We start from the raw sequence: 24,096 nt of genomic DNA, 5'->3' as shown, positions 1-24,096 counted from the left end.
GGGGTCCCTTAAGTTTTAACCATTGATTTGATTGAGTATTTTGAAAAGGTTGCAAACTGAAAGTGCCCATGGGATCCAGAGCAACTCGGTTAATTGGATCAACAGCTGGCTTGGTGATTGGAGACACAGAGCAATGGCAAAGGGTTGCTTTGGCAATTGGAAAACCTGTGACATGTGGTGCATCTCACGGACCAGCTGTAGACCCTTGCTGCTTGTTATGTAAATACAGGAGGTACGATTAATAAGTTTGCAGATCAAGTGAAGATGAATAGTGCTGTTGACAGGGACAGAGTCGTTAAGATGAGCAAAGAAATTGTACATGGAATGTAATCCTGAGAAATGCAAGGCAACACGTCTGAGATCCGCATAATCAACGTTGAGATCTTTGGAAGGCCAGAGGGACTGAACAACTTTGTTGTACAAGTTCCAATATCTCTGATGGATAAGGTGATGAAAAGGGATAGTTACCCTGATTGACCTGTGCATAGATACTAAATTATTTTGAATGCTCACGAAGCTGACGGAGACGTATGTTGCTCTGAAAACTTGTTCAAGTAAGCCTCTTGTTCAAGTAAGTAGAACTGCTATCTCAGAGCTCCAATGACCCAGGTCAGGTCCTGATCTCCGGTGCTGTCTGTGTGGAGTTTGCACATTCCTCCTGTGACCGCGTGGGTCTCTAATGGATGCTCCTGTTTCCTCCTACATTCCGAGATGGAATGGTCAATTGACAACTGTAAATTGTCTCCAATATGTCGGTGAGTGGTGGAAACTGGGGAGAGTTGATGGAAATGTAGAAAGTAATGACATGTGGTCAGTGTAGGATTGGTATAAATGGGTGTTTAATCAGTTGATCACAGTGGGCTGCGTGATTGTGTTTCCATGACGATTCACGAAACAAAGATCTGCAATTGCCTTCACTTCATGGTGGCACAGCGGTAGAGTTGCTGCCTTACAGCACCAGAGACCGGGTTCGATCCTGACTACGGGTGCTGTCTGTATGGAGTTTGTACGTTCTCCCCGTGACCTGCATGGGTTTTCTCCAGTAGCCTCCCACACTCCAAAGATGTACAGGTTTGTAGGAAAATTGGCTTCTGTATAAATTGTAAATGGAGCCTCGTGTGAAGGACAGTGCTGGTGCACAGGGATCGCTGGTCAGCGCAGACTCAGTGGGCCTGTTTCCACCCTGTATCTGTAAACTAACTAAAACTTATGATGCCAGCTGTACATTTAAACCTGTCTGCAGGTCTCTCCGTATCCCGTCATCCTGTCCCTGGAGAATCACTGTGGCAAGGAGCAGCAGACGGTCATGGCCCGGCATTTGAAGGACATCCTCGGCAACATGCTGGTCACCGCCCTGATTGATGAGGAAGTCCCAAAGGAGCTTCCTTCACCCGAGGTAAGCAAGTGACCCAGAGTTCTCATTTCACCCAGTCTGATGTCTTCACAACAACAGAAGCAAATGTCCCAGGAGTGGCCGTGTAACAGGGTGTGTAGCGTGTCAGAGTTGCGGGGTGTTAGTCTATTTGGCATTGACATTTGGCATTTATGATACTTTTGTATAGGCATATGGATATGCAGGGAATGGAAGGATATAGATGATGTGCAGGTAGACTATAGTTAGCATTGGCATCATGTTCAGTACATGATGCCAATGGGCCGAAGGGCCTGTTCCTGTGCTGTACTGTTGTATGTTCTCTTTTGTCAGAGTGGCAGTGTGACAGAGTGGTAATGAGGAGGCCATCAGTAACAATGCAATAGAGTGACTGTGGAACAGTAAGGATGGGTCTCAGAGTGGTAGGTTGCAGAAGTGGCAGGAATTCAGAAGGATGGGTTATCTAACAGGCACATTATGAAATGCTGGGGTTATCTGACTGACTAGTAAAGAGGAGGTGTTGGAGGGTATTGGGGATTGAAAGTGATTGCCCCACTGTGGCAGGATGTTGAGGTGGCAGAGTAATGGGATGGTGGGTTACGGGAGTGGCAGGAATTCACAGAGATGAGGTATCCAACAGGCAGAGTACGAGAGTGAGATGTATTGGGAAAGCGGGAGTGGTATTGCTTTGAAGTGCCACGAGCAGATGCAGTGTTGCAGTGCATCAAAGTGGCAAAGGATGGGTGTGGCATTGCACCAAGTTCCAGGGGCAAAGTAACGGGGAAAATTCAGCGGACAGATTGCCAAAGTGACAATGTTTGAGAGTGACGGGAAATGGGAGAGGAAGGGGATCAGGGTGGTGATGTTTCAGTGGAAAAAAAAACTGCAGATGCTGGTTAAAATCAAAGGTAGACACAAAATGCTGGAGTAACTCAGCGGGTCAGGCATCATCTCGGGAGAGAAGGAATGGGTGAAGTTTCGGGTCGAGACCCTTCTTCAGACTTCAGCCTGGTAATGTATCAGAGCAGCAGGCCCTGGACCGGCAAGTATCGGAGTGGAGGTTAGGGGAAAGGAAGGACACCGGAGTAACAATGTATGGTATCAGACTGACACTGCATTAGAGTGGCAGAGTGTTGGACTGGCAGGGCATCAATTTGCCACAGAACAATCATTGCATTGTATCACAGTAGATTATCACCATGACTGGGGATTTAGAGTGGGCAATTATAAACACGGCTGACAGGGGTTATGGGGAGAAGGCAATAGATTGGGGTTGAGAAAGGAAGTGGTGTTTTTGACTTAACTGTTTTTGCTCAACTCTCGAGGCCAAATTGGGTTGAACTAGACTTAGGCGTATTCTTAGCCTTCTCTTCATCAACAGTTCTGCAGGTGAATAACCCGTAGTTGTGTGTAGTGTAGTTCTGTACTTCAGCAAGAAACTAGTCAAATGATGTTTCATGCTGAGCTTTGAACTACCCTGCAAAACCTGTTTCTTGAGAGCCTCTTTGACTACTCTAACAGACCTTTCCGCCGCCCCATTGGAGGCTGGATGGTATGGAGGAACAAGTGTGTGTTTTACCCTGTTACGCTGCATGAACTCTTTGAACTGTTCTGAACGAAACTGAGGTCCGTTATCAGAAACAAGTTCTTCTGGTAAACCATGACATGCAAATATCGATCTCAACTCGTCTATGGTACGCTCAGCAGTAGTGCTTGATCCCATATGCTTAGCCTCAATCCATTTGGAATGACTATCTACTAGTACCAGAAAATTATCATTACCCTTTTCACAAAAGTCTACATGAACTCTCTGAAACGGTCTACTTGGCCATGACCAGGGTTGCAGTGGTGTTTTTGGTGGTTTACTCCGGCAATCTTGACACACGCTACATTTGCTCACCAGTGACTCAATGTCACTGTCTATACCAGGCCAATACACAAAACTTCTAGCAATTGACTTCATGCTAACTATGCCAGGATGTTCGGCATGAAGTTCGAACATAATCTTGTTTCTTAAAGACTCTGGTACAACCACTCTGTAACCCCACTTTATGCATCCCTGCTCGCATGATAATTCATGTCGTCGATTATAGAAAGGCTTCAGTTCCGAGTTTGATCCACTCTCGACTTCAGTCCAACCATTCAATGTCTGTTCATAAACACTCTTCAGCACAGTGTCCTTCTCTTTTTCAGCTGCAATTTCTGTTGCAGTCACTGGAAAGTCTTCATCTACGACTTGCAGTGTGTAGATTGAGTTCTCGCTTCCCACATCAGAGTTCTCATGGGGCAATCGGGACAACGCATCTGCGACTGCGTTGCATTTGGAGCTTCTGTACTCCACCTTGTAGTCATACTGGGACAACAGAATTGCCCAGCGCTGCATCCTTGATGCCGCCATGGAAGGTATAGCTGACTTGGGACCCAGTATCGTGAGTAGTGGTTTGTGATCAGTCACAAGGGTGAATGGTCTGCCAAGTAGAAACTGGTGGAATTTCTTGATTCCGAACACAATGCTGAGTGCTTCCTTTTCTATCTGTGCATAGTTGCGCTCACTTGGTGATAGGGTGTGGGAGGCAAAAGCAATAGGCTTTTCCTGCCCGTCATCCATTACGTGGCAGATCACTGCACCTACACCATAACTTGAAGCATCACAAGCAAGTTTCATCTCGCGCGTCGTGTCATAGTGAACAAGGAGTTTGTCATTTGTCAGGTTTTTCTTGCAGATGTCGTATGCAAGTTGCTAAATCTGGAAGGAATCGTGCATAGAACTGCACCATCCCAAGGAATGATTGTAGCACCGACACATTGTTGGGCGTTGGAGCATTCACAATTGCTTCAATTTTCGCCTTCACAGGGCGTAGTCCGTTGGAATCTACTTTGAGTCCAAGGTAGATCACCTCTGATTGTGCAGATGCACATTTGCTCTTTCGTAGTTTGACGTTGTGGCAGTTCAGTCGTGTGAGAACTTGCTCGAGTATCTCCAGATGTTCTTCCATGCCCACTGTGAATATCAGTAGATCATCTTGGTTGCACACACAGTGCGGAATGCCTTGCAACATTTTGTCCATGACGGACTGAAAGATTTTCGGGGAAGATTTCACACCATAGGGCAGCTTTGTGTATGAATACAAGCCCTTATGTGTGTTGATGGTCAAGCACTGCTGACTTTCTTTGTCAACATTGAGTTGGGCATAAGCATGAGACAAATCCAGCTTAGTGAAGACTCTTGCTCCGCTAAGTTCTGCATACAGATCCTGCGAGGTTGGCAAAGGATACTGTTCGTCGTCAACAGCTTGGTTGATTGTGACTTTGTAGTCACCGCATAGTCGAACAGTTTTGTCAGCCTTGAGCACGGCCACAACTAGCGTTGCCCAGTTGCTCTGGTCTGTCTTCACGAGTACTCCATTCCGCTCCAACCTGTTGAGTTCTTCCTCCACTTGTTGCTTTAGCGCATATGGTACCGGTCTTGGTCGACAATACACAGGTCTCACATCTTGCTTGAGTCGAATGTGTGCAGAGTACCCTGTTATTCCCGTGTAACTGTCAGCAAATATTTCAGCATGTTTGCTTACGACATTTTCAAGACGTGATTTGGACACATCAATGCTGAAAATGTTCTTCCAGTCTAATTTTATTTTACTCAGCCAATCCTTTCCAAGGAGGGTTGGTTTATTTCTGTAGCTGGCCACTATGATGGGCAGTGTTACTGACTGTCCATTACACTGAACTTTGCAATTCATTTGTCCGCACATCTCCAAGGCTTCGCCGGAGTAGGTTCTCAGCTTGACCTTACTCTCGGACAATGGTGTCTGTGAGAACTTCGTTTCGTACAGGTCTTTGCTCATGACCGAACAGTCTTCTGCCTTGTCAATGCACATATCAATTAACTGTTCATTAACCAATAGTTTAATTCGAAAGTCCTTGTCTTGGCTGGTTGTAGGCTTATTGATATCAATTGCATGAATGATGTACAACCCAAGTTCATTGTCATCCGGGTTCATCTCTAAGTTGTGAACTATTTTCTGGTGTTGTGTGTTTCCCACTTTAAGCTTGGCCCGACATGCTGAGGCGATATGGCCTTTCTTCTGGCAGTTATAGCACTTAGCTGTTTTGAACTGACAGGATTGGGATGGGTGATTACCGTTGCAACGATAACAACTGGCTGCACTCGGCTCCCCGCCATATTTCGGTTTCAGTTTGGCCCCTTTTGGTTTGGCCATAGGCACTGCTTTGTGTGTATACACGGCCACTGCAGTATGTGGTGAACGAAACTCGCGAGCATTCTTTGATGCCATCTCCATTGTAGTAGCAATCTTGCATGCTATCTCAAATGTAAGATCAGGAGTGCTCATGAGTCTGGACTGAATTCGTTCGTCCACTAGACCACAAACAAATCTGTCGCGTAGTGCGCGGCCGAGAAAGGTTCCAAAGTTACAGTGCAACGTTAAGTTTTTCAAGGCAACCATGTAGTCACTGATTGTCTCGTTTTGCTTCTGGTTTCTCGTGCCGAATTTGTAGCTTTCTGCAATTTCCAGAGGCTCTGGGTTGAAGTGCTCCTCCAACTTCTTTATAATGTCACTGAAAGGCACATCTTTTGCCTTTATGGGCGCAAGGATATTCACGAGTGTGCCGTACACTTCAGGTCCGATCTCCGTGAGCAGAATCGCATTCATGCGTTCACGAACGGCCTTGTTTGTTGCGGCCACTACCTCTCCTTCACCACTGGTCTCCGTGATGTTGTTTGCCATGAAGAACATGTTTGCTCTCTCTATATAGGAGCTGAACGGCTCTCTACTTTTGTCAAAGATGCCCAGGCTTCCGATGTAGCCCGTGGACACCGCCATTTTGTCCCTCTCTCTTTTTTTTTTTAAACAAAGGAACGAGGAGAGTTTTTTTTCTTGCACAAGCTCAGATTTCCTGCCTGTTCTGGTGTAGCAAAGCACCTAAAACTTAGCAGTACAAAAGCTATGCAAAACAAACTCAGTCTCCTCCACAATCCCGTCCTCGTTGCCAATTTTGTTATGTTCAGCACGGCATAAAGATAAAGTACACTCACACGTTAGTTGCCTGAATCACACCAGCCTTTATTTACCCAGCATTCCCGGCTCAAGGAACACCCACTCATTAACATGGCACATGAATATGCATGAATACATTACAAGAGCGATGCCGTCTGGAGCTATGCTCCTGGTAGGGTCACCCATGGCGGTAAGGTCACAAGGGGGAGGTCCCTGACAAAGAGCAATCCAACCAAGACCTCAACGGTGGAACAGGCGGAGCATGATGGCTGACTTTAGCGGAGCATCACATCGGCTGGGAAGGCAGATGAAGGCTGCAGCAGAAAAGGGTCCCAGGTCATCTTGGATTCCATGCCACTGGAACCTGACCCAGATCTGTCAAGGACCGTGTGGTGGCTGTCTGTGCACCAGTCTCCCCACGTTAAACAAAGTCACGCACAGGCATCCTCCATAAAGGAGGACAGTCATACTCGCTTCGAGTGACCGCCGATGATCTTCCTTGCTTGCTGGTAGAATGGCTTCCTAATGTACAAACATGTCCAGATGAGAAAGTGGGATTACATAAAACCAATGTGAATGGGTGATTGATGGTCGGCGTGGATTTGGTGGGACGAAGGGCCCATGTCTCTCTAAAACTAACACTAAAAGCTTTAAAGTAGTTTGGGGCGACTTGAGACTAGGAAATTAGCTAAATAAATACGTTCTTTATGTTGTGTTGTACAATAATCTCTGTTAAACAATTTAATGGGGAGAGCACCAGAGGTGTGCGAAGGCTCAACAGAGCCCAGTCCATCCTTCTAACTGTCCCTTTTGCAGGCACTCAAAGGCAAAGTCCTGATCAAAGGGAAGAAATTTGAAGACACCGGGACTACAGCTGAACGAGAGGAAGAAGAAGACGACTGTGAAGATCAGAATGTACAAAATGGAGAGAAAAATAAAAAGGTAAAAGGATGTTTGAGACATGCAACTGCTGTCCAGGGAACTGCTTGCATATAATCATCCAAATGGAATTTCTCCTGACTCTAATTCCCTTTCCTGTCATTTTTCTGCATTGGTTTCAAGTCCTTGTCCTATGCTGGATGAAGCCATGATGTTCAAAATGATCTATTGAGCCAGGTTACAAAATAGCTGTCATTTTCTGAACCAAGCTGTGATGTTAGTTTGTTTCAATTTATTTTAGTTATGTACATTTTGGGATCTGGACTTGGCTGGCAAAGCCAGTGATTGTTGTCATAAGTTCATAAGTGATAGAAACATAGAAAATAGGTGCAGGAGTAGGTCATTCGGCCCTTCGAGCCTGCACCGCCATTCAATATGATCATGGCTGGGATAGGAGCAGAATTAGGTCAATCGGCCAATCAAGACTACTCCGCCATTGAATCATGGCTGATCTATCTTTCCCTCTCAACCCCATTATCATGCCTTCTCCCCGTAACCCCGAACACCCATACTAATCAAGAATCGATCAATCTCTGCCTTAAAAATAGCCATTGACTTGGCCTCCACAGCATTCTGTGGCAGTGAACTCCACAGATTCACCTCCGTCTGACTAAAGAATTCATCACCTTCTGACTGAAGATGGTGGTGAGCTGCCTTTGTTCACTCTGTAGTCCGAGTGAAACAGCTGGGCTGCAAATTCTAAGATTTAGACGCAGTGATGATAAAGGACCAGCGATCTACGGTATTTCCAGGTGCGTGCAACTCGGAGGGGAATTTGCGGGGGCTTTTGTTCCATGTCCCTTGTCCATGTTCCTTCTTATCATATCATATCATATATATACAGCCGGAAACAGGCCTTTTCGGCCCTCCAAGTCCGTGCCGCCCAGTGATCCCCGTACATTAACACTATCCTACACCCACTAGGGACAATTTTTTATTTTTTTTTAACATTTACCCAGCCAATTAACCTACATACCTGTACGTCTTTGGAGTGTGGGAGGAAACCGAAGATCTCGGAGAAAACCCACGCAGGTCACGGGGAGAACGTACAAACTCCTTACAGTGCAGCACCCGTAGTCAGGATCGAACCTGTGTCTCCGGCGCTGCATTCGCTGTAAAGCAGCAACTCTACCGCTGTGCTACCGTGGCAGGGGCTGTCGCATATTTCTCTCCATACACCGATGCCCTGCAGGCTGAGTTGTGGGTTAATGACAAAGGTTGCCAAAGGATTCAGCTCAATACTATTTGGACAAGTGTAAGGTGTTGCATGTTGGGAGGTCACATAGAGTCATGCAGCACGGATATAGGCTCTTCGGCCCAACGCATCGAGGCCAACCAAGGTGCTCTATCTCAGCTAGTCCCATTTGCCCATGTCCCATTTGGAAGGGGGAAGTATACGATAAATAGCATTGAAGTACAATAATTTATTGAGCTAAATCCATAGCTTCCTGAAAATGGCAACATGAGTAGATAGGATGGTAAAGAAAGCACATGCAAGTTTGTTGATCAGAGTGTTGAGTATAACAGTTGGGAAGTCATGTTGCATATGTGTGACATTTTGGTTAGGCTTCATTTGGAGTATTGAGTGCAGTTCTGGTTGCCACATTTCAGGAAGGGTGTGGAGGCTTTGGAGAGGATGCAGAAGAGAGTCACCATCATATTTACTGGATTAAAGAGTGTTAGATATAAGAAGAGATTGGACAAACTTGGTTATTTTGCCTGCAGCGTTGGAGGCTGATATAAGTATATTGAATTATGAGATGCATAGATAGTATATCTAGTCGGAGTCTATTTCCCAGAGTGAAATTGTCAAATAATAGTTCATAGGTTTAAGGTGAGAGAGTGAAAGTTTAAAATTGATTTAAGAGGCAAGCTTTTTGTACAGAGAGTGGGGGGTGCATGGAATGTGCTGTCTAGGGAAGTGGTGGAAGCAGATTTAAGTGGTGATAGCAACGTTTAAGAGTCATTTAGACAGGAACATGAACAGGCCAGAAGTGGACAGATACAGACCATCTGCAGGCAGATGACATTAGTTTAAATAGCATAAAGCTGGCAGGTAAGTGAAATTATGAAGTATGAGGTGGATGCGAAAAGACACTTACGAGGTTAGGATTGGACAATTGGATGAGTGGACAAGTACACAGTAGATGTCATTTAATGTGGATAAATGTGTGGTTCGTTTTTTCTTAACCAAAAAGACATGAATAATGATTGTTTGGGGAAAGGGAAGGTGCAACAAGACCCGGGGGCCCTCATACACCAAGCGCTGCAAGAGGATGCTCAGAGGCACAAGCAGTTAGGAAGGCAACTGCTCTGTTGGCGTAAAAAAAGGAAATGCTGTAAAAACTGAAAAGAACTTAGCAAACGTCTTCAGGTTGGTAACCCATAGTCCTCAGCAGAGGCCTCAGCATTGTCTCCTGTCATCCCCATCTCAGTGATTTCCAAGCCTGACAAGACACCAAACTCTTCTCCTGTCCCCTGCTCCTCCCATGATGATATTGAGTGTACCCCTCCTAGACTACTAAGTTTAAGTCAAGACATTCAGCCCTATCTGTAATAAGTATCTACTAGTACCTGCACTTCAGGGAGATAAACCTTTACTTCAAAGATTTTTTTGCTACCTTAGTCCCTTTTCTGAATGTTTAGCTGTCAATAATCACCATTTCAAGGGCTGAGCCCTAACCTCCAATGAAGGTGGAGATACTTCCAGCTAGTGAAGCACAGTAATTTATAGTTATAATCCACAAAGAATTTCCAAAACACAAGTACAGTATTTACAATACTAGAATAACATACCAATGAGTTGCAGATGAACACGTCATCGGCCGAGAACAGTGGCTGAAGAGTGAATTCTACGCCTTTTCTCAGTACCTCCTCAACATCCTAACACTGTTGTTCTATGTGTTGACATCATCTGTACATGATGATTAGATTGATCAGGACAAGTGGACGGCATGACTTGATTAGGTCAAGGTGGGCCTTATTTTTCTTTTACTAAGATCACAATGTTGATGTTGATAAGGTTGCCGTGGGTTTTGTAACCCTTGGAAATATTCCTTACGACAGAAAGTGTGAGGAAATAGGGAGAGAAGGTAAGAACAACGTACTGAATTTGGATAATCAGCTGTGATCACACTGAATGATAGAGAGTCTCAAAGGACCTCATGGCCTATCCATTGTTTTCTATATTTCTGGGGGTTTTTTTTAACTCATGTGCAAATATTGAGCTTTCTTTGTGACTGGCCGAGGCGTCTTTGGCTCAGTCGGCCAATCAATGTCACATCCCTTCTTGGTATTCAATAGGCCTGTTATCAGTAGCTGCATTTCCTCGCATTCACAAAGCTGTCGCCTCTCCCACATTCTGGCCGAGGTTCTTTGCTTTTTATCTCTATTCCACCCCGGTGCTGTTGGATAGCCTTCCTCTCTGGACACAACAGGTCAATTAAGTCCTTCCTGAATACCTCCATTACATTGTGACAGCCCCACAAAGGCTGGTACAGTGTGACCTCTTCGTCTTCACAGTGCGTTCCAATGGGCCATCTGTTATCTCTCCTGATAAATTTGCTGGCTGATTTACGCAACCCGGGACTGATTTGTTTTTTATGGGGCAGGGTTATTTGTTCTGCTCCGTCAGCTCTGTCAACATGCTGATTGCGATAAAGTATTCTGTAAAAAACATTATGCAATTTTACATCCCTCCTGTCGGGTAGTTGGCAGCTTGTCCTAATAAATCACTGCTCATTGATAGAACATTGCATATTACAGCACAGGAACAGTCCCTTCACCCCACAACGATACCAATTTAAAGTAATCCCATCAGCCTGCACATGCTCTATTTCCCTCCCCCATCTCCAGCCTGTACGTATGTCTGTCCAAATGCTTCCCAAATGTTGCTATTGTACTCCCTTCAGTATGTCACAGAGAAATTAACTACAGATTGGCCTATGTTTTTATTTGACTATATTGGCATACGTTGACATTTCTGATTTGTGAACTGTTCAGGCTACGAAGTTATCTTGAAAACATTCCAGTTATAACCTGAGTGGATCTGTACTTGTGATGCCACTTTAAGGGAGCTGTGGACTTGCATCTCAAGATCCCTCAATACATTAATGCCTATAAGGGTCCTATAATTAACTGTAAACACTCCTTTTATGTTTGACTTCCCAAAGTGCAACACCTAATACTTCTATCTATTCCTGTCTATTGCATTCAGTGCTCCGGATGTGGTCTCCTCCACATCGACGAGACCAAGCGAAGACTAGGTCACTCCCCAGTACCCAACCAAGCATCGGCTAGGCAGCCATTTTGATGAATACGTCCTCTGTCCTCCATTGCCTGCTGGACCTCCCAGTTGCTAACCATTTTAACTACTCTTCCCATTCCCACAACAACCTCTCTGCCATAGGCCTCTATTACTGCCCTCATTGTTTGGGTAGGAAAATAACTGCAGATGTTGGTATAAATCGAAGGTATCACAGAATGCTGGAGTAACTCAGCAGGTCAGGCAGCATCTGGGAGAGAGGGAATGGGTGACGTTTCGGGTCGAGACCCTTCTTCAGACTGAAGAAGTCTGAAACGTCACCCATTCCCTCTCTCCTAGATGCTGCCAGACCTGCTGAGTTATTCCAGCATTCTGTGATACCTTCATTAAGTTTGGGCATCAGCTGATCCTGGATCATTTTATTTGTGCCCTAAGGTCACTGATCTTTTGCAAGTTAAAGTAGGAGGAGAATATATACAGTAAGGTACAAAGGAATATTGGTGAAACCGAGACCTAGGCGATCCAAGCATTTCTTCTATCCTCTTCAGGATAAGGCAGAGATAGATAGATTATTGATTAGTACAGGTGTCAGAGGTTATGGGGAGAAGGCAGAAGAATAGGGTTAGGAGGGAGAGATAGATCAGCCATGATTGAATGGCGGAGTGGACTTGATGGGCTGAATGGCCTAATTTCCACTTCTATCCCTTTTGACTTCATCACCTCTTCAAAAAACTCAAATCAAATTTATGAGATACAGAGCCATACTGACTATCCCTTATCTGTTATTGCCACTCTAGTCATGGGACCTTGCCCATGGCTCAAGATGACACATCTTGTCAGTGATCTCTGTCAATATCGCAGCAATCTCTCCCTCAGTATCTTAGGTTAGATTCTAACAGTCCCTTTGGACAATCATTGTAAGGCTTTTCGAGACACTCAGCGCCAGATCCTTCTTGATATTGACATGTCCTAGAGTATGCCTCAACATGTATTTCTCTGATCTCACCAATATCCATGACCTTCTCCTAAGGTCATCTATGACCTCACCCATTTCCTCTGACTCAAGAGAGAGCTAGATAGAGCTCTTAAGGATAGCGGAGTCAGGGGGTATGGGGAGAAGGCAGGAACGGGGTACTGATTGAGAATGATCAGCCATGATCACATTGAATGGCGGTGCTGGCTCGAAGGGCCGAATGGCCTCCTCCTGCACCTATTGTCTATTCTGCTCTCCCACTTGCTACGAAGATAGACACAAAAAGCTGGAGTAACTCAGCGGGACAGGCAGCATCTCTGGAGAGAAGGAATGGGTGACGTTTCGGGTCGAGACTCTTCTTCGGACCTCCCACCTGCTACCCTCTTTCTCCTAATATATGTCTAAAATAGCTTGGGATTCTCCTTAATCCTACTTTCCAAGAACATTTCATGATCTCTATTAGCCCTCCTAATTTATTGTTTATGATCTTCCCACCTTCCTTTATATTCCTCAAGGGCCTCATCCGATCTCTGCTGCCTAAACTTTACCCAGTGACCACCGTTCTATTGGTTTTAAAATAGCTGCGTATAAGGACAGGGCGGGCCGCATTTTAAAGTTCTGAATTGGAACAATGCCAACTTTGATGGTATTAGACAAGAACTCACTAAAGTTGACTGGAGTAGATTGATTGCGGGCAAACGGACTTCTGGAAAGTCGGATGCTTTTAAGAGTGTGATGACAAGAGTACCTAAGGAAGAAGGGTCTCGACCCGAAACATCACCCATTCCTTCTCTCCTGAGATGCTGCCTGACCCGCTGAGTTACTCCAGCATTTTGTGATACCTTAGAGTTCAGGGCATGCATGTTCCTGATGGAGTGAAGGGCAAGGCAGGTGGGCACAAGGAAGCTTAGATGATGAGAGAAATTGAGTCTCTAGTCAGGATAAAGAAGGAGGCATAGGCCAGGTATAGGTCACTGGGATCAAGTGTATTGCGGGAGGGGTTTAGGGGACAGGAGCATATTTAAGAATGAAATCAGGAGGGCAAAATAGGGCCAAGAGAAAGCTCTGGCAGGCAATATTAAGGACACTGCTGTGACATTGAGTTTGTAGAGCCCTGAATACTTTGGCAAAAATATTCAATTATTGCTCAGAGCTGACACACAAGCAATTGCATTATATTTCCAATTGGAGCTAACCATTGAATAAAATTAATTAAATTCAGATTACACTGGGTGTCTGGATGTGGTGGATGTGAGGGATTTGCCAAGTGTCGGGCATTCGTGGTTTGCAAACTGTTTGGCATCTGCTTGATTTTATGATCATTCCCATGCTTTTGCAGGAGGCAGTTGGGGAGCTATCAGATGAGTTAATGGACCTGGTGGTCTATTGCAAGGCTGTCCATTTTCATGGCTTCCAACATGCCTGGAGTAAGGCGTGTGTCTGCGAGCTCTCATCCTTCTCTGAAAACAAAGCAAAGAAATTCATCATTGAGTCGGGTAAGACCACTCATTGTAATGAAGAAAACACCACAGTACAGATCACACCCAGCTTTGGCAGGGTTCCATTCGGGGAAGTCTGAAGAAGGGTTTCGAACTGAATCCTCACCTATTCCTTTCCTCCAGAGATATCTGCCTGACCCGCTGAGGTACTCTAGCATTTTTGTGTCAATATCCCAATAACCGTTCCATAATCCAAACAGTTCACAAGTCCGAACTGCAGCTTGGAACCTTGTTCCCACCGGGCAGAATCTGCTGATGGAAAATTCATCCCACTGGTCCCAGTCTGACTTTTCTGTCATGGGCTTGCTCCATTGTCATAGTGAGGCCCACCGCAAATTGGAGGAACAGCACCTCATATTTCGCTTGGGCAGCTTACACCCCAGGGTATGAACATTGACTTCTCTAACATTAGATAGCTCCTCTGTCCCTATCTTCCCCTCCCCCTTCCCAGTTCTCCCACTGTCTTCCTGTCTCCAACTACATCCTTTCTTTGTCCCGCACCCTCCCCTGACATCAGTCCGAAGAAGGGTCTCGACCCGAAACGTCACCCGTTCCTTCTCTCCTGAGATGCTGCCTGACCTGCTGATTTACTCCAGCTTTTTGTGATACCTTCAGCTGTACATAAGTCAGGTATTTGTAGGCTGGGGAACACCTGTAATCATCACTAATGTCAAATTATCTGGGATGGTCAGGTACTTGTTCCTCCTTGTTTGACGGCCTGTGACCCAGATTTCCCCACCCGCTGTTCTACCCCTGTTAGTAGTGGTATGATTTCCTGATCACATCTGGTGCTCATGGCCAGTGTAGCCCTTTGAAGTCTAGTCACTGATGGGATCTGTGAAAAGGAGCAGGATTTGTGGTTCCGGAAACACCCAACATTGGTCAAAAGATAAATTTTGGCCCATGTTGTGCCTTTATTTTGAAAGCTGCAAAGACAAGTCAGAGATCTACGGGCCTGTTATCAAAACACCAAAGTTGGTGAGTTGTAGACAGTAGGAAAGGCTGTCCAAATATACAATGGGATGTGAGTCAGCTACAGAAATGGGCAGAAAAATGGCAGATGGAGTTAAATCCGTACAATTGTGAGGTGTTGTAAATTGGGAGGTCGAATGTAAGTGGAAACTATACAGTTAATGGCAAGACCCTTAACTGCATTGCTGTACATAGGCATCTTACGGTCCAGGTCGATAGCACCCTGAAATTAGCAACACAAGGAGGGAGAGTGATAAAGAAGGCCTATGGTATGCTTGCCTTCATTGGTCGGATTTTAACAAGGCCTTTGACACGTTTCTCATGGTGGCTGAACTGGAAGGTTAGATCATCTGGTATCCCAGGGTGAGCTAGCCAACCGGACATAAAACTAGGTCGGAGGTAGGAGTCGGTGGGTGTTAATGAAGATTGTTTTTCAGATTGGAGACCTGTGAACAAGAGTGGGCGCAGGGATATGTGGTGCGACCCCTATTGTTTGTCATCTATATTAATGATTTAGATGAATATGTAGGTGAAATTACGCAATAAAGATTCACCAGGATGTTGCCAGGACTGGAGAGCTTGAGCTCTGGAGGGACTGGATAGGCTGGGACTGTCTTCCATGGAGTGTGGAAGGCTGAGACTGATTTATAGAGGTTTAGAAAAGCATGAGAGACATAGATAGAGTGAATAGGCACAGTTATTTTTGCTGGGTAGGGTAGTCTAAAACTATTGGACATGGGTGTAAGGTGAGAGGGGAAACATTTAAAAAGGGACACGAGGGACACATTTTGCATACAGAGGGTGATGGAAATGAGCTGCCAAAAGAAGCGATGGAGGTGGGTACAATGACAACTTAAAAGATATTTGGACCTGTTCATTGATAGGATAAGTTTATAGAAGTATGGGTCAAATGCAGACATGTGGGACTAGTTCAGGTCGACAACTTGCTCGGCATGGGTGAGTCGGGCTGAAGGGCCGGCTTCCATGCTAAATAACATCAATGATTCTATGTAAAGATTGCCTCCAACAATGAACCATTTGCTTTTCAGGGAGTCTCTTTGTACGATACAACACTCAGCAGCTGTCGAGGATTTACCCGACAGGCTCCAGGGTCGACTCTTCCAACTACAACCCTCAGGAGATGTGGAACGCTGGTTGCCAACTAGGTCAGACGGTTTTTCGTTATCACCTCTTTCCCAGCCAACAATGGGCCATTATGGCCTCCATCTTTCCTTCGTCATCTGTTACTGGCTCTACTTTGTTGTGGCCTTTCGTACCTCCAGTGTCATCCCCTCTATTTTCAGTCTGCAGAAGCATCCCAACCCGAAATGTCACCCATCCTTTTTCTCCAGAGATGCAGCCTGACCCGCCGAGTTACTCCAGCAATTTGTGTATATCGGCTGTATAAACCAACACCTGCAGTTCCTTTCTACACACATCTGCTCATGTTCTTCTCGCACAATGTTCAGGTCAAATTCAGACTTCTCTCAATTTAATTTGAAGAGTTTCCATTACCAAGATGGTTAAAATCTCAATCTTGGTGTTTCAGAGAATACAGGCCTGTCTTATTTCATCTGATGGAGATGTTTATTGGTCACATTTAATTAAGAGATGTAATTTTTATTTTTATGTAGTCGCCCTAAATTTCCAGAAGTCCGGAACGGAGATGGATCTAAACAAAGGGAAATTTCGACAGAATGGTCGGTCTGGCTACATCCTGAAGCCCAACTTCATGAGGAACAAATCTAATCTGTTTGACCCTGCAAGACCAAGACATGGAGCAGGTCTCAAAAAGACGCAACTGATCATTGATGTAAATGCAACTCTGTTTTGATTTCCCGAAAGCTGCCGTTCTGTGGATTTGAATCAAATTAAAATCCTGTAAAGCTAAGCTCAGAGTAGTTCACTTAGCATACTTGGCAGTGATGGGGACCTTAGTTCAAACAGCTCCCCTCAATTGGAACCTTTCCTTGCCCCTTGACCAAGCCTGTGGTAGATGAATTGTGGTGATATGTTGCATGTCAATTTTAGTTTAGTTTAGATACAGCACGGAAACGGGCCCTTCGGCCTACCAAGTCAACGCCGACCAGCGCTCCCCGCACACACTAACACTATCCTACACACATTAGTGGCAATTTACAATTACACCAAGCCAAATAACCTACAAACCTGAACATCTTTGGAGTGTGGGAGGAAACCAGAGATGCCAGAGAAAACCCATTCAGGTCACAGGGAGAACGTACAAACTCCGTACAGACAGCACACATAGTCAGGATTGAACCCGTATCTACGGCGCTGTAAGGCAGCAACTCTACTGCTGCGCCACCGTGCCGCTCCAATCTCTCCATTATGATTTCATCAACTGATTCCCAAGATGGTGGTGGATACACCAGAGTCCACACCACCTTCCACTTCTCCCGGAGACTGTGACCTCTATTGGTCCAGCGAAATGAATAATTTGGCAAGGTTCTGGAACAAAGGGTGCCAGAAAATCGATGGTGGATTTTTATGTGATTGAAATTGGGAATGTGGTGCTGCCAAAGATGGAGGCAGGTTCCATTGTGACATTCCAGGTTCCATTGTGGGTAAACGTATGGTGAGGAAAAATTGACAAGGCACCAAGAGAAATGGCCAGTGGCTGCCATGGTAGAGAACCGTGGGTGGAGATGATAGGCTGAGTGGCCTCCTGTGTTGTAATCATTCTCTGAATCAATGATTCCTTTCAGGTTATTACAGCTCAGCAACTCCCCAAAGTGAATAAGGATAAGAAGAACTCCATCGTGGATCCCCTGGTGCGTATGGAAGTGCATGGTGTTCCTGAAGATAACGCCACAAAGAGGACAAGATATATTGAAAATAATGGTAGGATCTGGTGGGAGAAAGTTATACTGCCAGACACGTGTCTGAGGATCTCAACAGTTAGTAAATTCTGGAGATGAAACGGAAGTCATGGTGCCTCCAGCCACTTTACGTGTATTTGCTGTTCCACACATTAAAAAAATAGAGCTGTGATAATCTGTTGATCCCACTCTTTATGAGAAGAAGGAATTTGTTAAGAGACATTTCCAGAATATACTTGGGACATTCTGCTAGAGCTGACCTAGTGGTGTTATTGCCAGTAGCAGTATCTGTGCCTGCTGCATTGTTCTCGCTGATTTCAGAGGTTTCATACTGAATGTGCAGCAGTTAGCACCGCTATCTCGTAACGTCAGGGATCCAGGGTCGATCCTGACCACAGGTGCCGTCTAAATGGAGTTTGCACGTTCTCCATAAACCCTCAAAATGATCCACTTTCCTCCCACATTGCAAAATTATGCTGTCTGTTTGTTGATAAGCCACTGTAAATTATCCCCCCCTCCCCCCCAGTATGGCTAAATGGCAAAGAATTGAAGGGATTCATGGGCATGAGGACAGAGAATGTTACCCAGAAAAAAAATAAAAGAGGGAATGAGATTGATGGGATCGCTGTACTAGGGCCTGGCATGGTCAAATGGGCCAAATGGCCTCTTGTGTTTCAAGAAAGTGAATTTACAAATTAGGAATAGGATTGAACAACTTGGCCTCTCAAACCTGCTGTGCTGTTTAATAAGATCACGGCCTTTATGGAAGAGAGTTCAAAAGATGTGCAACAGCCTGAGAGAAAGAAAATGGTCCTCATTTTAGTGTTGAATGGGTAAAACCTGATTTTTACGCAGCAACCTCAAGTTCTAGATTTTCTGACAGGAGGAAACACCCTCTCCACATCCACATTGTCAAAACCTTTCAAGACATTATATGCTTCAATTAGTTCTCTCCCACTCTTCCAAAAGGCTGCAGATACAAGGTTAGCCCCGAGAGCTGCCGTAGACATGATGAGTCGAAAAGCCTACGGTTGAAAGGAAATAGGAAATATGGTATAATTTGAGGACAGACGAGGTCCTACAGTTACCAGTCATTTGGGGAGGTGGGGTGGGGGGGGGGGGGGGGGGGGGGGGAAGGGACACCAGCCAGCAAATGACATCTCACCCCTCCCAGGTCCGGGGCTGGCAGCTGTACTGGGGTCTTCCAAGTGTTGCAGAGTCCTTGATCCCAGTGGGCATAGCCTCTCCCATGGTAAGGCCACAGGCAGGGAGCTCTGTGACAGAGAGTTGTCCGTTCCCCCAACAGATTAGTGGTTGCTGAACTCGGACAGAACTTTACTGGCTTTATCTTACACTAAACGTTATTCCCGATCGTGTATCTGTACAGCGTGAACGGCTCGATTGTAATCGTGTATAGTCTTTCCGCTGACTGGTTAGCACGCAACAAAAGCTTTTCACTGTACCTCGGTACACGTGACAATAAACTAAACTGAACTGAACTAATAGTCACTGTTCTTTGTGTGGGTTGCAGGTTTTAACCCGGTGTGGAATGAAGTACTCAAGTTTACAATCAGCGTTCCTGAACTGGCGCTGATCCGAATCGTGGTCGAAGATTATGACTCCTCGTCCAGCAATGACTTCATCGGACAGTTCACACTCCCCTTCACCAGCGTGAAAGAAGGTGAGCAACATTCTAGTCACTCTATGAATCCTGATCCACCCTCCCTTTGCAGAATCCACCCTGGTCCACCCACATACCACCCCGACTCACCCATTCCTCATCCTCACCCTGAAACTCATCCCCCCCCCCCCCCCCCCCCCCACTGACTCATCCCACACGGAGTCTGACCCTCACTGCCCCCTCCCCTACAGAACCACACGCCCTGTCCCTCTCCCCTACAGAACCACACGCCCTGTCCCTCTCCCCTACAGAACCACATGCCCTGTCCCTCTCCCCTACAGAACCACATGCCCTGTCCCTCTCCCCTACAGAACCACACGCCCTGCCCCTGCCCCTCTACCCTACAGAACCACACACCCTGCCCCTGCCCCTCTCCCCTACAGAACCACACACCCTGCCCCTCTCCCCTACAGAACCACACACCCTGCCCCTGCCCCTCTACCCTACAGAACCACACGCCCTGCCCCTGCCCCTCTACCCTACAGAACCACACGCCCTGCCCCTCTGCCCCTCTCCCCTACAGAACCACACGCCCTGCCCCTGCCCCTGCCCCTCTACCCTACAGAACCACACGCCCTGTCCCTGCCCCTCTCCCCTACAGAACCACACGCCCTGTCCCTGCCCCTCTCCCCTACAGAACCACACGCCCTGTCCCTGCCCCTCTCCCCCTCTCCCCTACAGAACCACACGCCCTGCCCCTGCCCCTCTACCCTACAGAACCACACGCCCTGCCCCTCTCCCCCTCTCCCCTACAGAACCACACGCCCTGCCCCTGCCCCTCTACCCTACAGAACCACACGCCCTGCCCCTCTGCCCCTCTCCCCTACAGAACCACACGCCCTGTCCCTGCCCCTCTCCCCTACAGAACCACACGCCCTGCCCCTGCCCCTCTCCCCTACAGAACCACACGCCCTGCCCCTGCCCCTCTACCCTACAGAACCACACGCCCTGCCCCTCTCCCCCTCTCCCCTACAGAACCACACGCCCTGCCCCTGCCCCTCTACCCTACAGAACCACACACCCTGTCCCTGCCCCTCTCCCCTACAGAACCACAGACCCTCATCCTAGCATTGCTTGTCTTTTAGTTTGTTTTAGAGATGCAGCGTGGCCCAACAACTCCATGCCGATCAGCTGCACACTCGTTCTATCCTACACACTGGGGATCATTTACAGAAGCCAATTAAACTACAAACCTACACAAACCACACTAGGGATGTGGGAAGAAATGGAGCACCCGGAGAAATCATACGCAGTTACAAGGAGTCACAAACGAATTCCATACAGGCAGCACCCATAGTCAGGATCGAACCCGGGTCTCTGGTGCTGAAAAGCAGCAACTCTACCGCTGCACCACTGTGCTGCCCTTTCCTCACACTTTATAATTGTATTGTTTCATGCCTACCTGTGTCAGGCTGGAGATCAGGGTACATTTCCCTGAGGAGGAGAGAGTTTATGCAGGGATGCATGCCAGTGATGCAGCAGGCAGAGGCTTTGCCTCGCAGTACCAGAGACCTGGGCGCTATCTGTGTGGAGTTTGCACGTTCCCCCTCTGATCACATGGGTTTCTTCCCACATCGCAAAGATGTGTAGGTTGGTAGATAAATAGGCCACTGTAAACTCTCCCATACTGCACCTCCCGATCCGTGCCTCCTACTGATGCTGTTTCTGTCTGTCCCTGCAGGTTACCGACACATCCACCTGCTGGCCAAGGACTCCGCGCCCCTCTCACCCGCCACCCTCTTTGTTCGGGTCAGGATTAAGAGCGTGTAGCGTGACTGTGTGCAAGTGGAGACGTTGACTCCTGCTGCGAACAGCTCATGGGGCCGCGGAGCCGATTTCGTTGTGTAACTTTGCACCTTTAACAATGCCGCACCATAACACAGATAACACAGTCAGCGCAAAGCTCTGCCACGCTCACTGGGAAATCAGACAGCTTTGCTCTGCACCATGGCCAGCCCCAGCCTGACCGCGGCTTGCTGTCAGATCTAGATACTGCTCACCTACAGTGAAAACTGAATCTGAAACCTTTTACAGAGCTTCTCCATGATCCAGGAACATTCACCGTCGAGAATAAACCCCAGGTTGGGGTGTAGGCCCTTCGACTCCTGCTGCGCCGTTGACTCACACAATGTGCAATGCACCTGCATAACACTGCTGGTTAGAGCAAGTACCAGGAGTTTCCTGGAGGTGTACTTACATATAAAATAACCTGTACATTTTACAGAGTGGTCAGTGTTTGTTCTGTGCATCCTGAGGCCACGATTTCCTCTGATTCTCCCCAAACAGTTTGGATGATTTAAGGGCCTGTCCCACTTTAGGCGATTTCAAGGCGACTGCCAGTGACTAGGCTGTTGCCGACAGTTCGCCGGGTGTCGTGGGCATGATCATGAGGAAGGAGTCTTCCAAGAATCGTAGTGGAACTCAGCGCGTCGCTGAGAAATCATCCAGAGTGAAATTTCTCGGCGACAGCTGGCTTGTCGCCAGGTATCGTTGCTTATTGCGGGCGCTGTCGCCTGCTGTCCCCAGGTTTGCTAGGTTCTCTTAGATGCATTTAGAAGCACATTATATTAAAATAAGTAAAGTCATTTCAAAATACCATAAAGTGCTTGTGTTTAACCAATTTATTTACCGTCAGGTCATTTGACAGATAGATTGGAGGCGACAGTTTGACGGTCAGGTAAGCGTGGGAATTTCGCGATGTTTATGGCCATCAGCCATTACATTTAAGGTGGGCTCCCAACCCAGATATGCAACCCAGAAGAAGGGTCTGAAGAAGGGTCTCAACCCGAAACGTCACCCATTCCTTCTCTCCCGAGATGCTGCCTGACCTGCTGAGTTACTCCAGCATTTTGTGAATAAATCGATTTGTACCAGCATCTGCAGTTATTTTCTTATGCAACCCAGAAACCAGATATGCCTCTCCCGTACATTTTCAAAGAATGCCCACACTTTTCACAAAAATCCACTTAACCACTTAAAAAAAAAAAAATCTTTAATACAGCTATTAGTAAACTGGAAGAACATCCAGTTTATGCTTTGTTACAGTGATGCTTGGTTTTTAAGTAACCCATACAAGATGTTATAGTTCAAAATTCTCAAGTACGTACCGACTTGTCAGTGATTTCAGCGAAAATTAGGACGCCGGAGAAGCATTGACAGCATGGGAATTTCGCGATGTTTCCGAAGACTCTGTAATCTCAACCTGACTTGGCATTATCGTGGTCATTGTCGTCGGGTAAAAGAAAAGTTTGGCGATCTGCTACGACTTTGACAGTCGCCGACAGACGCCTTAAAATCGCCTAAAGTGGGACAGGCCCTTAACATAGAGATTGGAGGGACACAACTCAATCATGAAGACCTGTGTCTCTCCTCTGAATTTTAAAGGACCATATTCACACACACCAAAGCACGTTTCCTGTCACTCACTGCAACAGGGCAGAAGGCCACTCAGCCTCTCAGATCCATGCTGCTCCCTCGAGATTGATCCCCCTTTGTCTGTTTCCCCTGCAACTTCTGTCTCACATGTCATCACCTCTTTGATCCTTCCTCCCATCTACACAAAGGGACAATTTCCAGCGGCCAATTAACTCACCAACCTGCAGGTCTTTGGGATGTGGGAACAAACCCACATGCACACAGCGAAATCGTACAAACCAACACAGACAGTACCAGATGAACCCGTGTCACTGGAGTTGTCAGGCAATGGCACTACCTGTTGCACCAGGGCACTCGGAACTTTCATTGGAAGTCATCAGATGCACATCGACATATTTATAGAGCAGGTGGCACTGTGAGGACCGCATGCAACACCCTGATCTCTTCACCCACACCACTGCACCCGTCACCCACACCACTGCCCCCATCACCCCACACCACTGCACCCACACCACTGCACCCACACCACTGCACCCATCACCCCACACCACCCATCACCCACACCACTGCACCCATCACCCACACCACTGCACCCCTCACCCCACACCACTGCACCCCTCACCCCACACCACTGCACCCACACCACTGCCATCACCCCACACCACTGCACCTACACCACTGCACCCATCACCCACACCACTGCACCCATCACCCACACCACTGCCCCCATCACCCCACACCACTGCACCCACACCACTGCACCCATCACCCACGCCACTGCACCCATCACCCACACCACTGCACCAGTCACCCACATTATTACACCCATCACCCACATCACTGCACCTATCACCCCACACAACTGCACCCATCACCCACACCACTGCACCCACACCATTGCACCCATTACCCACACCACTGCACCCACACCACTGCACCCATCACCACTGCACCTATCACCCCACACAACTGCACCCATCACCCACATCACTGCACCCACACCACTGCACCCACACCACTGCACCCACACCACTGCACCCATCACCACTGCACCCATCACCCCACACAACTGCACCCATCACCCACATCACTGCACCCATCACCCCACACCACTGCACCCCTCACCCTACACCATTGCACCCATCACCCACACCACTGCACCC

The 24,096-nt window shown here is 47.0% G+C and overlaps 1 protein-coding gene across 2 annotated transcripts in view; it reads left to right on the top strand.

Moving 5' to 3' along the window:
• The window catches only part of LOC144607766 (1-phosphatidylinositol 4,5-bisphosphate phosphodiesterase delta-3-like), a 56,454-nt gene extending 34,028 nt beyond the window's left edge, over positions 1-22,426 (top strand). For both annotated transcript variants that reach the window (XM_078424821.1, XM_078424822.1), the window contains exons 8-15: positions 1,244-1,396; positions 7,207-7,332; positions 13,906-14,062; positions 16,087-16,203; positions 16,672-16,850; positions 17,764-17,899; positions 19,409-19,558; positions 21,240-22,426. In XM_078424821.1, coding sequence (XP_078280947.1) covers positions 1,244-1,396; positions 7,207-7,332; positions 13,906-14,062; positions 16,087-16,203; positions 16,672-16,850; positions 17,764-17,899; positions 19,409-19,558; positions 21,240-21,328 — 1,107 coding nt within the window. In that variant the 3' untranslated portion in view covers positions 21,329-22,426. The remainder of the gene's footprint in view (positions 1-1,243; positions 1,397-7,206; positions 7,333-13,905; positions 14,063-16,086; positions 16,204-16,671; positions 16,851-17,763; positions 17,900-19,408; positions 19,559-21,239) is intronic.
• Positions 22,427-24,096: the final 1,670 nt, after the last annotated feature.

This window comes from Rhinoraja longicauda, chromosome 29, assembly GCF_053455715.1.
Source record: "Rhinoraja longicauda isolate Sanriku21f chromosome 29, sRhiLon1.1, whole genome shotgun sequence".
Taxonomy (NCBI): domain Eukaryota; kingdom Metazoa; phylum Chordata; class Chondrichthyes; order Rajiformes; family Arhynchobatidae; genus Rhinoraja; species Rhinoraja longicauda.
This window is presented reverse-complemented; position numbering and strand designations above follow the sequence as displayed.